Raw genomic sequence first — 14,777 nt, 5'->3', positions numbered from 1 at the left:
GCTTATAGCTCAACATTCAGAAAACAAAGATCATGACATCTGGTCCTATCACTTCATGGCAAATAGATAGGGAAACAATGGAAACAGTGACAGATTTTATTTTCTTGAGCTCCAAAATCACTGATATGGTGACTGCAGCCACAAAATTAAAAGATGCTTACTCTTTGGAAGGAAAGTTATGGCCAGCCTAGACAGCATATTAAAAAGCAGAGACATTACTTTGTCAACAAAGGTCCATCTAGTCAAGGCTATGGTTTTTCCTGTAGTCATGTATGGATGTGAGAGTTGGACTATAAAGAAAGTTGAGCGCAGAAGAATTGATGCTTTTGGATTGTGGTGTTGGAGAAGACTCTTGAGAGTCCCTTGGACTGCAAGGAGATGCAACCAGTCCATCCTAAAGGAGATCAGTCCTGGGTGTTCATTGGGAGGACTGATGCTGAAGCTGAAACTCCAATACTTTGGCCACCTGATGCGAAGAGCTGACTCATTTGCAAAGACCCTGCTGCTGGGAAAGATTGAAGGCTGGAGGAGAAGGGGATGACAGAGGATGAGATGGTTGGATGGCATCACCGACTCAATGCACATGGGTTTGAGTAAACTCTGGGAGTTGGTGATGGACAGGGAGACCTGACGTGCTGCCATTCATGGGGTCGCAAAGAGTCCGACATGACTGAGCGACTGAACTGAGCATGGCCATTCCCCCTTCCTAGACTTAGGGCAGATGTCAGTAATCAATGTTGGCTCTTTCCAAAAAAGCAAATGTGCTATCTCAGAATTCTGTCAAATGCCGTATTATAGGAGTTTGCTGAAAGATTGAAAGTGACATGCTTGATGTTGCTATCCCTGATGTGATCCAACCTCTTAATTTTCTAGATGAAGACATGGAGGCCCAGAAGGGGGAGGTGGTCTTTCCACCACATTAGAAGCCCAAGTACTGTCTTTCAGTTAGCTCCCAAAGCCCAAGAAGGGAACTAGGGTAGAGGGAAAGCCCTGGGGCAATGACGGTGGGGGTGGAGGGCTGGCAGTGGAGGTGGAAGCCTTCCCTTCCTCTCCAGAGGGTTCTGCTGCTAACACTGCTGAGTATATTGGGAGGAGTATCCGCAATTCATCCTCACACTCCACCACACCCAGAACATCTTCCTCTTTTATTTCCTGGCTCCTCTGAGACTTGCCCTGATTGCCAACATGGCTGTCTCCCTATTCTGAGGAAAGGAGCCAAGTTAATGCTGACAAATGCAGACCTGAAGTAGAGTGAGGGAGATTTCAAGCCCCTTCCACTCCCACCTCAGCTCCTGGGAACCTCTTCCAGATCTAAGCATGGCTTGAAAGCCTCTGACCCCAGCCACAGCTAAAATCCCTTTTAGCCCTGACTACCCTGGCTCTCTTTGGGGTCCTTCCTGAAGTCATTGGTTCTTCTCTCAGATAACAAAGACCAGCCGAGAGAGTTACTGACTGGTTCATTTTGGGAAGGAGAAATTTGAAGTTGTAGCTAGTTTAGCCCACTAGAGAGAGCTTTTGACTGTTGTTCATGCCTGGAAAAATAATCCTGCACTGTTGCCTTTCAGGGGGAAGGAGTTGCCTACAGAGGCAGAATCTTGGTTGAATTAAGCACTTTACTTGAAAAGACACCGCCAGATAAAAAGCTTGAGTCCATTTCGAATGATGACCTGCTGGTTGTTGAGGTAAATGTTGATGCGTGTGTAGCATGTGGTATGGAAAGGATTTTGTAGAGAGTGGGTGGTGGAGGGCTAGTGTTGGCCTGCCTGAGTCAGTGGGTCTGAAGGGGGCGTCCAGGGACTGGAGGGTCAGCTGTGGCAGAGGTGGAGAGAGGGGAGTCATAGCAAGGGCCCCTCAATCCCCTCTTGGTTTGTCTATCACAGCCTATGGGGGTGATGAGACTTGCTTTATCTTTGAAATGTTAATACCCTGCTGAAAGCTGGCAAGAGCAGTGATACCCACCCCACAAAGAGAATGGCCTGTTTGCTAATTGGGCTTGGGTGTGTCATGGGGACATGGCCACAAGAGCCATTCCAGATGGTATGGCAGCCATTAAAAGTCACTTCCATCTTCAGAAGTAACTGCCATATCTCAGGCTTCTCAGCATGTGAGGGCATATTTATATCAATGCCCACATTACAGTAGGCATTGAGCCCCCAATCCTTCTCAAAGACAGGAAGTCTTCCAAGCTCACCTTTTCAGCTATTTATTTTCCCTTTTTTCTTAAAAAAATTTTTTTTATTGAAGTATGTTTGATTTACAATGCTGTGTTAGTTTCAGGTGTCTAGCACAGGGATTCAGTTATATATATTCTTTTTTCAGGTTCTTTTCCCCTATAGATTATTATAAAAATATTGAGTATAGTTCCCTGTGCTATACAGTAGGTCCTTGTGTTTTTAATATTTATTTCAGTCGCTGTGCTGGGTCTTAGTTGCAGCATGCGGGCTCTTTTAGTTATGGTATGTGGGATCTTTATTTGCAATATGTGGGATCTAGTTCCCTGGCCAAGGGTGTAACCAAGTCCCGTACATTAGGAGTGCAGAGTCTTAGCAACTGGACCACTAGGGAAGTACCCAGTCCTTATTTCTTTTTCTTTTTATAAATCAGCTCCTTCCCCATATGAAGACACTTATGCATAACACCCATGATTCATAAAACAGAGAGCCACAGATGTGATTTTTTTCCTAGTAAATTCAGTAGTGTAGTTAATTCAAGGCAATAAATACAAAAGAAGAACATTCTCATCATGAAACAATTAAATGGTCAATTTTTCCTTGTAAACTAATTGACATGTGCAGTACAGATTTGTTAACATGTGTGATGGATAGCGCAATGTTAAATTAACCCTGTCTCTGCTACTCACTGAATTGTTTCTAGTACACTCTATGCCATTATTATGACTGTTGCTGTTTTGTTTTGGTTTTGATAAATCATGGTAGTCTACATTTTTGGTTTTGAACTTTAAAAAAATTATCTAACATATAACATTATGGAAGTTTAAGATGTACGGTGTGCTGATTTGATGCATTTAGTGACACCTGTGAAGCCCATACATTCAGTATGAATACCACCTTACTGTTAGCTAACACTTCTCTCATGTCATAGAACTATCATATTTTGTGGTGAGAACATTTAAGATCTAGTCTGTTAGCAACTTTGAAGTATATAATGTAGTATTACTGACTGTGCATTAGATCTCCAGAACTTACTCATCTTCTAAGTGCAGCTCTTTACCCTTTGACCAACATCTCCTCAATTCTCCCAGCCCCTAGTAATGACCATTCTACTCTCTGCTTCTATGAGTTCAGCATTTTTAGATTCTACATATACGTGATACCACACAGAATTGGTCTTTCTCAGTCTGACTTATCTCACTTAGCATAATGCCCTCAAGGTTCATCCATGTTGTTAGGCAAATAGAGAATTTTGTTCCTTCTTGTGCCTGAGTAATACTCCATTATATATGTGTGTGTACATGTGAAAGTGAAAGTGAAGTCGCTCAGTCGTGTCCGACTCTTTGCGACCCCCATGGACTGTAGCCTACCAGGCTCCTCTGTCCATGGGATTTTCCAGGCAAGAGTACTGGAGTGGGTTGCCATTTTATGCCATCTTTTCTCCAACTATTTCTAAGAATTGTGGGTTGGTCCTTACATGTTCTAGAAATCTGAATAGTTTCTCAGAGCAGCCAGCTCATTGATGCCCCACCCCTAGCTCAGGCCTCTCTCTGCTGGGTTCCACCACCCATTTCCTGATGGCTCAGATGGTAAAGGATCTGCCTCCATTGCAGGAGACCCGGGTTTAATTAAATAATAATTTAATTATTATTAAATAAATAATAAGGGACTAACACTTAACACACACACTACTCCATCCAACCCCCTCCACAGCACACAAAATTTTTTATAAATTTTTATAAATTGATATTTATTTATATTTTATATAAATAAAAATAAAATATTACATAAATGTAATAAAAATAAAAATGAACTATATGAACCAAAATCCCCAAAATATTTAAAATTCCTAAATTATGGGAGTTTGGTTTATGCCCAGTCACCTGAGTTTTTGTTTTTGCTTTTTTTAGATTTTTATTTATTTATTTTTGGTTGTATCTCGAGGAATGCAGGATCTTAGTTCCCTGACCAGGGATTAAACCTGGGTCCCCTGCAGTGAAAGTGCAGAGTCTTAACCACTGGACTGCCAGGGAAGTCCCCCAAAGCTCAACAATATTAAAAAGCAGGAGAGGAGCTGAGATTCCAAGGATACACTCACTCTTCAAGCTACCAGGAGTCCAGAGAGTGAGATGAGCAGATCTGTGCAGTTGCTGAGAGGACCCTTTCATGAGAGACCCTTGCTGAGGGACCCTTGCTGAGAGGACCCTTTCATGAGAGTGGTCAGCCTGGAATGTAATCATGCACCTTTGTCCCACTTAAAAAGATCCTGTGATTCATTTACAAGTCATGAAACTTTCTGGTAGAGTTGAAGAGGCTTCAACAAAAGGGCAACTTGGTCCCTGTGAAATAAGCGTTAGTCACTCAGTGGTCGGAGAAGGCAATGGCACCCCACTCCAGTACTGTTGCCTGGAAAATCCCATGGATGGAGGAGCCTGGTGGGCTGGAGTCCTTGGGGTCGCTAAATTGGACAAGACTGAGTAACTTCACTTTCACTTTTCACTTTTAAGCATTGGAGAAGGAAATGGCAACCCACTCCAGTGTTCTTGCCTGGAGAATCCCAGGGATGGGGGAGCCTGGCGGGCTGCTGTCTATGGGGTCGCACAGAGTCGGACATGACTGAAGTGACTTAGCAGCAGCAGCAGCACTCAATGGTGTCCAACTCTTTGTGACCCCATGGATTATAGCCCACCAGGCTCCTCTGTCCATGGAATTCTCCAGGAAAGAATACTGGGTGGGTTGCCATTTCCTTCTCCAGGGGAACTTTCTGACTAAGGGATCAAACCCAGGCCTCCTGCATTGCAGGTAGATTCTTGACTGTCTGAGCTACCAGGGAAGCCCTGAAATAATATAATATATATTTGTCTCTGGTTCCTGACACAGAACCCCTAAAACCTTTGTGATTTCCTAAGTGATAAGAGCACTTTTGAGCATCTTTTGTTCTCATATTTGGTCTTTGATTCCGGTTCCTGACATAGAGTTCCTAAATCTCTTGGCTTTCCCAGGTGATAAAGTCTTTTGTTCTAATGAGGTGACTTGGTGGGCTCCTGAGTGGGGACTGCTCACCAAGCCATCATTAGTAGCTTGGAACTTTCAGCCCGACCCCCTCCACATCCTTCAGAGAGGGGCTAGAAATTGGGTTAATCATTGATCATGCCTACAGTATGAAGCCTCCATAAAATCCCCAGAGTACAGGGTTTGGGGAGCTAATGGGTTGATGAACTCATGGAAGTGCTAGGGGAGTGGTATGTTCAAAGAGAGCTCCTTCCCACAAACCTTGCCCTGTGCATCTCTTCCATCTTGATGTTCCTCTGCATCCTTTATCGTATCCTTTTGTATTAACTCATATACAGTAAGTGGGCTTCCCTGGTGGCTGAGATGGGAAAAAATCCACCTGTAATGCAGAAGACCTGGGTTTGATCCTTGGGTTGGGAAGATCCCCTGGAAGGGGGCATGGCAACCCACTCCAGTGTTCTTGCCTGGAGAATCCCCATGGACAGAGGAGCCTGGCAGGCTACAGTCCATGGGGTCACAAAGAGTCGGACATGACTGAGTGACAAAGCACACAGCACATATACGGTAAGTAAACTGTTTTCCTGAGTTTTGTGAGCTGCTCCAGAAAATTAATGTAACCCAAAGAGGGGATTATGGGAACCTCCAATTTGTAGTTGATAGGTCAAAAGCACAGAGGAAGTGGACGGGGCAGTGTTGTGGGACTGAGCCTTTTAACCTGTGGAATCTGATACTGTCTCCAAGTGGAGAGTGTCAGGATTGAGCTAAACTTTAGGATACCCAGCTAGAGTTGGGCTTCCTAGGTGGCTCTAGTGATAAAGAAGCCATCTACCAATACAGGAGATATAAGAGTTGTGGGTTCGATCCCTGGGTCAGGAAGATCACCTGGAGGAGGGCATGGCAACCCGCTCCTGTATTCTTGCTTGGAGAATCCCATGGACAGAGCAGCCTGGTGGGCTATAGTACATAGAATTGCAAAGAGTCGGACATGACTGAAGTGATTTAGTGCAGAGCATGCACATCTGCCATCAGAAGTATTAACTGTGTGATTGTAGTGTGAGAGCAAAGGAGACACACAGGAGGAAGAGTGAGTTTTTCCTATTCAGTTGCCAAAAATCCCAGTTTCACAACTTTCTAGAGTAGAAGCTGATGTAGTGCTCCAGATGGGCTTGGTCAAGAGACCCTACAAAGATATGTAGGAGGAGGTCGCCTGGGTGCTTTCCTAAGCAATCAGACAGGTAAAAGATCAGCCGTTGCATCCTCAGCCTTAGCTCTCCCATAGGTTTGGCTCACGTTAAGTGTCAATAACTATTGCTTGAGTAAGTAAGATTCATCCATTAGCTCCTATAGATCAAAGGTAGCAAGCTGGCAGTTTTCTTTGGCACAGTCTCCTTGTCTTTGTCCTTTAATGTCCCATGCCTCCTGGGCCCACAGCCACTTTTAAGAGCCTGCTAACTTTTTCCCTCTTATCAGGTATTCTGCTTGGCAAAATCATCCCCTTCCCCAAATTTACTTCTGAAACTGTACCTTATACTTCTTGAGAGTCCCTTGAGTCCCTTGGAAAAGACCCTGATGCTGGGAAAGATTGAGGACAAGAGGAGAAGGGGACAACAGAGGATCAGATGGTTGGATGGCCTCACCAACTCAGTGAACATGAGTTTGAGCAAACTCTAGGAGATAGTGAAGGACAGGAAAGCCTGGCGTGCTGCAGTTCATGGGGTCACGAAGAGTCAGACAGGACTGAGTGACTGAACCACAACAACTTTATTACCACTTACATCTACAACTCGCACTGGTCATTGATAATCAGAAAGCCCGAAGGCCCTGCAAAGTTAAACACCCATCAGTAGATGTTCAATAGACTATAACATATGTTCTTCAACTTGCCCTGTTATAGGAGGTTTTTCCCCAAGGCTACTAAGGACAGGGAACAGAAGCTGAGGCTACAGACTGGTCTAAGCTGTTCCTGGTTCCTTCTTACACCTCTTTGTGCTCTAAGAGCACAGGGGAAGCAGGAAAGGACTGGGGGAGGGAGAGAATTCTCAGCCTTACTATTCCTCCAGGGCCCCAGGGCTCCGGGCAGGTGAGCAGATGGTCTGGGCACCCCTCATGGAGTCTGACTTGCACAGTGGCCCAGGAATCTTGCTCACAGTGAGAACCTGCTCTGTTAGGAGTTGTGATGGCCAGAAACCCCAGTTATTGTCTTAGAGCTCAGACCCTCCAGGGTGAGGATCCTATCAGGGTTCTGTAGGTGACTGTGAGTTCTGCACAGGAAAATCCAGAGAGAGCTAATGGAATCCTGGCCATGAGAGATGTGCAGAGCAGAGCCAGCTGGGCCAGAGTTGGTGTCCCCACCTCTTTGCAACACCTCCGCACATAACTTCTCTCTTCTCTGCAGTAATGAGTTGTTGTTGTTCAGTTATATCTGACTCTTCGTGACCCCATGGACTGCAGCACAACAGGCTTCCCTGTCCTTCACTATCTCCTGGAGTTTGCACAAACTCATGTCCATTGAGTCAATGATGCCATCCAACCATCTCCTCCTCTGTCATCCCCTTCTCCTCATGCATTCAGTCTTTCTTAGGTATTAGGATCTTTTCCAATGAGTCAGTTTTTTGCATCAGGTGGCCAAAATATTGGAGCTTCAGCATCAGTCCTTCCAGTGAATATTTAGGATTGATTTCCTTTAGGGTTGAGTTGACTGGTTTGATCTCCTTACAGTCCAAGGGACTCTCAAGAGTCTTCTCCAACACCAAAATTTGAAAGCATCAGTTCTTCAGTGCTCAGACTTCTTTATGGTCCAAATCTCACATCCATACATGACTACTGGAAAAACCATAGCTTTGACTATATGGACCTTTGTTGGCAAAGTGATGTCTCTGCTTTTTAATATGCTGTTTAGGTTTGTCATAGCTTTTCTTCCAAGGTGCAAGTGTCTTTTATTTAATGGCCGCAGTCACCATCCACAATGGTTTTGGAGCCTAAGAAAATAAATTCTATTACTGTTTACATTTTTTCCCCATCTGTTTAAGCTAGAGCAGTAACAGGTGGCTCCAGCTTAAATACTGATCGTTCTTTCTGGGCCCAGACCTAGGCCCCAAATTATGCTTTATATTTTTGTTCCTTCCCTTCTCTGATAGGATCCTAGATGGTTTACAAAGAACAAGTCATGCTGTATATATATATAAGGTCTGACTAATACAAATAACTTCCTACTTTTAATTTTCATGCAATTTAAACCAAACCTAGAATTTCCACAGCACTTTAGAACCATAGATTGTTCAGGGGACTTAGTTGTATGTATTTAAGGAAACTCCTGACAAGTGACAAAAGTTTTCCAATCCCCTCTCTACCAAAGTGAAAGTGGACTAAGGTAGAGACGTTTTTAAAGCATAAGCTCCAGAAGATGGGGCCCAGCTATAAGTATATTTTAAAGCTCTTCAGGTGTCTTTCAATATGTAGCTAAGGTTGCAAACCAATGATTTAGAAAGGCTTTCAGAAAAGTTTGAGACTCAGAGGGGTTTCTAATGAAATAGTTTGGAATGTTTCAGTTATGCCATGTCAAAAATTTCTTTAACCAAAATGGAGGTTTTGTAATAGTGGGATGTCCCAAGGGTTTTTTGTTTTGTCTTTTTGAAGCATAGTTGATTTATAATGTTGTCTAGTTACCTATGTACAGCAAAGTGATTCATTTATACATATATTTATATACATTCTTATTAAAAATATTATTTTCCATTATGGTTTATCATAGGATACTGAATGTAATTCTCTGTGCTATACCGTAGGACATATATTTACGCTGTTGATCCAATCCATGTGTAATAGCTTACATCTGCTAACCTCCCCCTTCCACCCCATTCCTCCCCCAACCCTCTCTCACTTGGTAACCACAAGTGTATTCTCTATGTCCATGAGTCTGTTTATGTTTTGTAGATAGGTTCATTTGTGTCATATTTTACATTCCACATATAAGTGACATTATATAGTATTTGATTTTCTCTTTCTGACTTACTTCACTCTATGACAGTCTGTAGGTCCATCCACATCTCTACAAATGACCCAATTTCATCCCTTTTCGTGGCTGAGTAGTATTCCATTGTACATGTATACCACATTTACCTTATCCATTCCTCTGTTGATGGAAATTTAGGTTGTTTCCATGTCTTGACTATTGTGAATAGTGCTGCTATGAACATAAGTGTGCATGTATCTTTTTTAATTTGGGTTTTTTCTAGATATATGCCCAAGACTGGGATTGTGGATTCATATGGTAACTCTATTTTTAATTTTATAAGGATCCTCCATACTGTTTTCCATAGTTGGTGTACCAACTTAGATTCCCACAAGCAATGGAAGGGGGTCCGTTTCTCCACATCCTCTCCAGCATTTGTTATCTGTAGAGTTTTTATTGATGGCCACTCTGACTAGTGTGAGGTGGTACCTCATGGCAGTTTTGATTTGCATTTCTCTAATAATTAGTGATGGTGAGCATCTTTTCATGTTCTCATTGGTCGGTTGTATTTCTTTTTTTCTTCCATTTTTATTTCTTCTTTGGAAAAATGTCTAGGTCTTCTGCCCATTTTTATATTGGGTTGTTTACTGTAGTCATGTTGTATGATATGTCTGTATATTTTGGAAATTAAGCCCTTATTGATTGCATCATTTGCAGATATTTTCTCCCATTCTATAGCTTATCTTGTTGTTTTTCTGTTTTTATGGTTTTTTTTGCTGTGCAAAAGCTTTTAAGTTTGACTAGGTCCCATTTGTTTATTTTTGTTGCCTTAGGAGACTGAAGGCATTGATAAGAAAACACTGGTATGATTTATGTCAGAGAATGTTTTGCCTGTGATCTCTTCTAGTTTTATAGTGTTATGTCTTATGTTTAAATCTTTACACCACTTTAAGTTTATTTTTGTGTATGATGAGAGGGTGTGTTCCAGCTTTATCAATTTACATGCAGCTGCCCAGCCTTCCCAGCACCAACACTTGCTGAAGAGACTTTCTCCCATTGTTGGCACATTCCCCTCCTGATTCCTTTCTTACTTTCTTCTATTTTCCCCTTTTTTCCTTTGTCCTACCTGGTTACATGGGGATTTTCTTGCCCTTTCAGAGGTCTGAGATATTCTGCCAGCATTCAGTAGATACTCTGTTGGAATTGTTCTACATGTAAATGCATTTTTGATATATCTGTGGGAGGTGAGCGTCATGGCCTACTATGCCATCTTGATCAGTCTACCCAAGTTTCTTTAAGACAGCAAACTGCAGTCACTGTCAGATGTTTTTAAAATGGTACTCCAGAAGTGTAAAATAGAATTACCATCTGCTGTGCTGTGCTGAAGTCGTTCAATCATGTCCAACTCTGTGACCCCATGGAGTGTAGCCTGCCAGGCTCTTCTGTCCATGGGGATTCTCCAGGCAAGGATACTGGAGTCGGTTGCCATACCCTCCTCCAGGGGATCTTTCCGATTCAGGGATCAAACCCAGGTCTCCCACATTGCAGGCATATTCTTTACCAGCTGAACCACTAGGGAAGCCCAGGAATACTGGATTCTTTACCAGCTGATCTGCCAGGGAAGTCCATATGATCCAGCAATTCACTGCCGGGTATATACTCAAAAGAATCAAAAGCAGGAGCTCAAGTGGATATTTGTATAGCAAATGGATAGCCGCATTATTCACAGTAGCCAAAAGGTGGAAGCATCTATGAATTCATAAATTTATGAATGAATGAACAAAATGTGGTATATACACACTATTAATTAATCAAGGAGGCTAGGACTTCCCTTATAACTTGGTCCATAAAGAATCTTCCTGCAATGTAAGAGATCCGGGTTCAATTCCTGGGTCAGGAAGATCCCCTGGAGAAGGAAACAGCAACCCACTCCAGTATCCTTGCCTGGAGAGTCCCATGGACAGAGGAGTCTGGCAGGCTATAGTCCATGGGGTCGCAAGAGTTGGACACGGCTTAGCGACTAAACCACCACCAAACAAGGAGGCCATCAGAGGTGGCTCTGATGTCTTGGCGACCTACATTAGGCAAACCAAAACTGAGGCTTGGCAATATCTTGAGATTAAGCAATCAAAGGACAACAAACTAGAAATATCCAAGTGGGCTTTCCCAAATAATGCAACCACTTAAACTATCTCCAATCAAATAATCTCCTTGTCTTCCTTCTGCCTTTGCGCTGTAAAAGGTTTTTCCCTCACTCCTGTCCTGGAGTGCCAATAAGCAATTCTGGTTTTTGTTGCCAATTCCAATGGATGTTTGCTCACTTAAACACTGAAGTTTTTTAATATGTCTCAACTTAATCATTCAACAATACAGTGAAGTATTATTCAGCCTTAAAAAGGAAGGAAATTCTAATACATGCTACACCACAGCTAAACCTTGAGGACATTATGCTAAGTGAAATAAACCAGTCACGAAAGGACAAATACTGTTTGATTCCACTTATGTGAAGTACTCCAGAGTTGTTAAGCTACAGAGACAGAAAGTAGGTAGAAATGGGAAATTAATGTTGAAAGGATACAGAGTTTGTTTTGTAAGATGAAAAAGTTCTTGTGGATGGATGGTGATAATGGTAGCACAACAATGTGAATATACTCAATGCCATCAAACTGTGCACTTAAAAATAGCTAAGATGTTGAATTACATTATGTGTGTTTTACCATAATATTTTTTTTTTAAGTTTTAAAAATAGTTGGTTAAGTACTTCTGCAAATGAATTTCTGCATGCTTGCATCATACGAGGCAGAAGACCCACCCATGATGGTGATTCATTTTACAGAATTAAGGTCATGCATGGTGTGGATGAATAACAAGGGAAGGAAAATCAGTTAATAAATATCCTTCAGGCATGAAATAATTTTTATTAGCTTTTAAGAAGTGAAAGTTGTCACTATTTTGCTACTCAGATGGTGGTACACAAATTGGTAGAGAAGTAACTAATAGGGGAAAAAGCACAACAAAAAAGTCACCATTTGTCAAAGTAAGATAGCTATGTGACCTCCAAGACTCAAAGGACTACAGAACTGGGAGGTCAAAAAAAAAAAAAAAAAAAGAGAGAAACAAAAAAGAACTGGGAGGTCCTTCTTTTGAGGTTTTTGAACAAAACTTGCTATGTTGAGAAATTTGTCAAGCAATTTGAATATTATCATTTATGGGTCCCACAGATTTGCCAGTGGAGCACACAGCCAATGTGGTTACTCTATAGTAAACACATGTTCTCATCTCCAAGCTGAGCAAGTATATAGAGACTGAGTTCCAGTAAGGACCCAGAACAGACTCTAGATGTGGACAAAATTAAATGCAGAAAGCTCAAGACATAATGAAGCACAGCAACTTAAACCATTTCATGTCTCTCCTTGACTGAAAAAAAAAAAAGTGTCTGAAGATCAGTGGTAATATGATCCATAAAGAAGGAGAGATGCTATCCGAGCAAGGATTTAGGGCAGGATGGGGATTCAAGAGACTGTATGTGCCCTAATGAAGGAAGGCCTGAGGGGCTCATGGTCATTTCTGCTAGGCTGATAGATACTCCATGTGGTCATTGATGGTTCTATGTTCAACTCCCTCACACACACATACACTAAGCCAGTAATAAAAGCAACAAATAACAAATGTTGGCAAGGATGCAGAGAAAAGGGAAGCCTCAATGTAATGTTGGTAGAAATGTAAATTGGCACAATTACTATGGAAAATAGCATGGCGCTTCCTCCAAAAATTAGAACTGCCATGGGATCCGGCTTCCTTAGCCGTGCAAAAGTTCATAAGTTTGGTTAGGTTTCATTTGTTTACTTTTGCTTTTATTTCTATTGTCTTGGGAGACTGACTTGAAGAAAACATTGCTGGGATTTATGTCAGAGGATGTTTGCATATGTTCTCTTCTAGGAGTTTTATGATGTCATGTCTTATACATATAAACCTTTAGGCCGTTTTCAGTTTATGGTGTGAAGGTGTATTCTAACTTCATTGATGTGAATGCTTTCCAGCATGTGACTGTCTAGCTTTCCCAATACCACTTGCTGAAGAGACTGACAGTAAAAATCTTATCATTTATGACTACAGAATACCTAACAATTCAAATTATTAGAAATGTGTAAGTTAGCAATGTTAGCCATAATCTCTCTACCTTCCCCAACATAACTATAGTTAACAACTTGATTTCTATTCTTTATTTGCATATTCTTTGTATATGATGATATTAAAATATATATTTATTGGGTTCACTTAAAAATACAACTTTTCCCCCATGTTTGCGCATATGTATCTACCTAAGTCTTTTTATGAACTTTTGCTCCATTGTATGGATGTTGAAAGCTCAGTTTGTAAAAAAGCCACCTGCAATGCAGGAGACCCTGGTTCAGTTCCTGGGTCAGGAAGATCCGCTGGAGAAGGGATAGGCTACCCAGTCTAGTATTCGTGGGCTTCCCTCATGGCTCAGCTGGTAAAGAATCCACCTGCAATGCAGGAGACCTGGGTTCCATCCCTGGGTTGGGAAGATCCTCTGGAGAAGGAAAAGGCTACCCATTCCAGTATTCTGGCCTGGAGAATTCCATGGACTGTATAGTCCGTGGGGTCACAAAGAGTCAGACACGACTGAGCAACGTTCACTTTCTTTCATGGATGTAACATAATTTGCTTAACCAGTGGCCTGTTGTTAAACATTTGTATTGTTTTCATTTTTTTTTTTCTCTATTTCAATCAACTCTCAAAGAACATCCTGGTATTTCTATCTTTGCCCACTGTGTGAGAAGGAGGGGAACTGCTACATACAAGAACATTCTCCCCTGTCATTTGTTACTTATGCTTAGTCACTCAGTCCTGTCTGACTCTTCTGCGACCCCATGGACTATAACCTCCCAGGCTCCTCTATCTATGGGATACTCCAGACAGGAATACTGAAGTGGGCTGCCATGCCTTCCTCCAAAGGATCTTCCCAACTCAGGGACTGAACCCAAGTCTCTTGCATTGGCAGGTGGATTCTTTACCATTGAGCCACCATCCCCTGGCATTTAACTCAGCACTAATGATCAGGGTTAGAATCATATCTGCTAGAGTTCCAGGTGTAAGTAAGAGCAAAAGGAGTTTCTCTGAGCCTTGTGTCTGCTGGTGCTTTGCAGAAATATCAGCGAAGGCGGAAGTACAGCCTGTCTGCTGTGTTCCATTCAGCCACCATGTTGCAAGACATTGGCGAGGCCATTCAGTTTGAAGTCAGCATCGGGAACTACGGCAACAAGTTTGACACGACTTGTAAGCCTTTGGCATCAACCACTCAGTATAGCCGTGCTGTGTTTGATGGTAAGACTGACGCTGGCTGTCTCTCCTGCACATGTTTACAGTGGGCGCACCACAGGATGAGAAACACGCAGTGCATTCCCTCTCTAGCAGGTGTAGTGGAATGCGTGGCATATGCATATGTGGAAACGTAGAATGGGGAAGAGAGGTGGCTGGAGTTTAGACGCAGACCCTTTTCCAGGGGCTGAATCTCAAGGCTTCTCCCATGCCCAATTTTGACATTGGCTCTGTTTTGTAAAGCCATAAGATGGCAGCTAGCTGAACAATGAGCCTCCCCAAAAACAGCTCCTGCCCCT

The 14,777-nt window shown here is 42.4% G+C and overlaps 1 protein-coding gene and 1 non-coding gene across 2 annotated transcripts in view; one reads left to right on the top strand and one right to left on the bottom strand.

The window, feature by feature from the left end:
* MYOF (myoferlin) overlaps window positions 1-14,777 on the top strand; it is a 172,208-nt gene that overhangs the window by 89,657 nt on the left and 67,774 nt on the right. The window contains exons 19-20 of the mRNA XM_043926912.1: window positions 1,566-1,682; window positions 14,307-14,484. Coding sequence (XP_043782847.1) covers window positions 1,566-1,682; window positions 14,307-14,484 — 295 coding nt within the window. The remainder of the gene's footprint in view (window positions 1-1,565; window positions 1,683-14,306; window positions 14,485-14,777) is intronic.
* TRNAE-UUC lies at window positions 4,132-4,204 on the bottom strand. The gene has a single exon. It is a non-coding gene; the product is annotated as a tRNA-Glu (tRNA).

The sequence above is a fragment of the Cervus elaphus genome, chromosome 15 (genome assembly GCF_910594005.1).
Source record: "Cervus elaphus chromosome 15, mCerEla1.1, whole genome shotgun sequence".
Classification (NCBI taxonomy): Eukaryota; Metazoa; Chordata; class Mammalia; order Artiodactyla; family Cervidae; genus Cervus; species Cervus elaphus.
The sequence above is the reverse complement of the archived record's forward strand: the minus strand, read 5'-3'. Positions and strand labels throughout refer to the sequence as shown.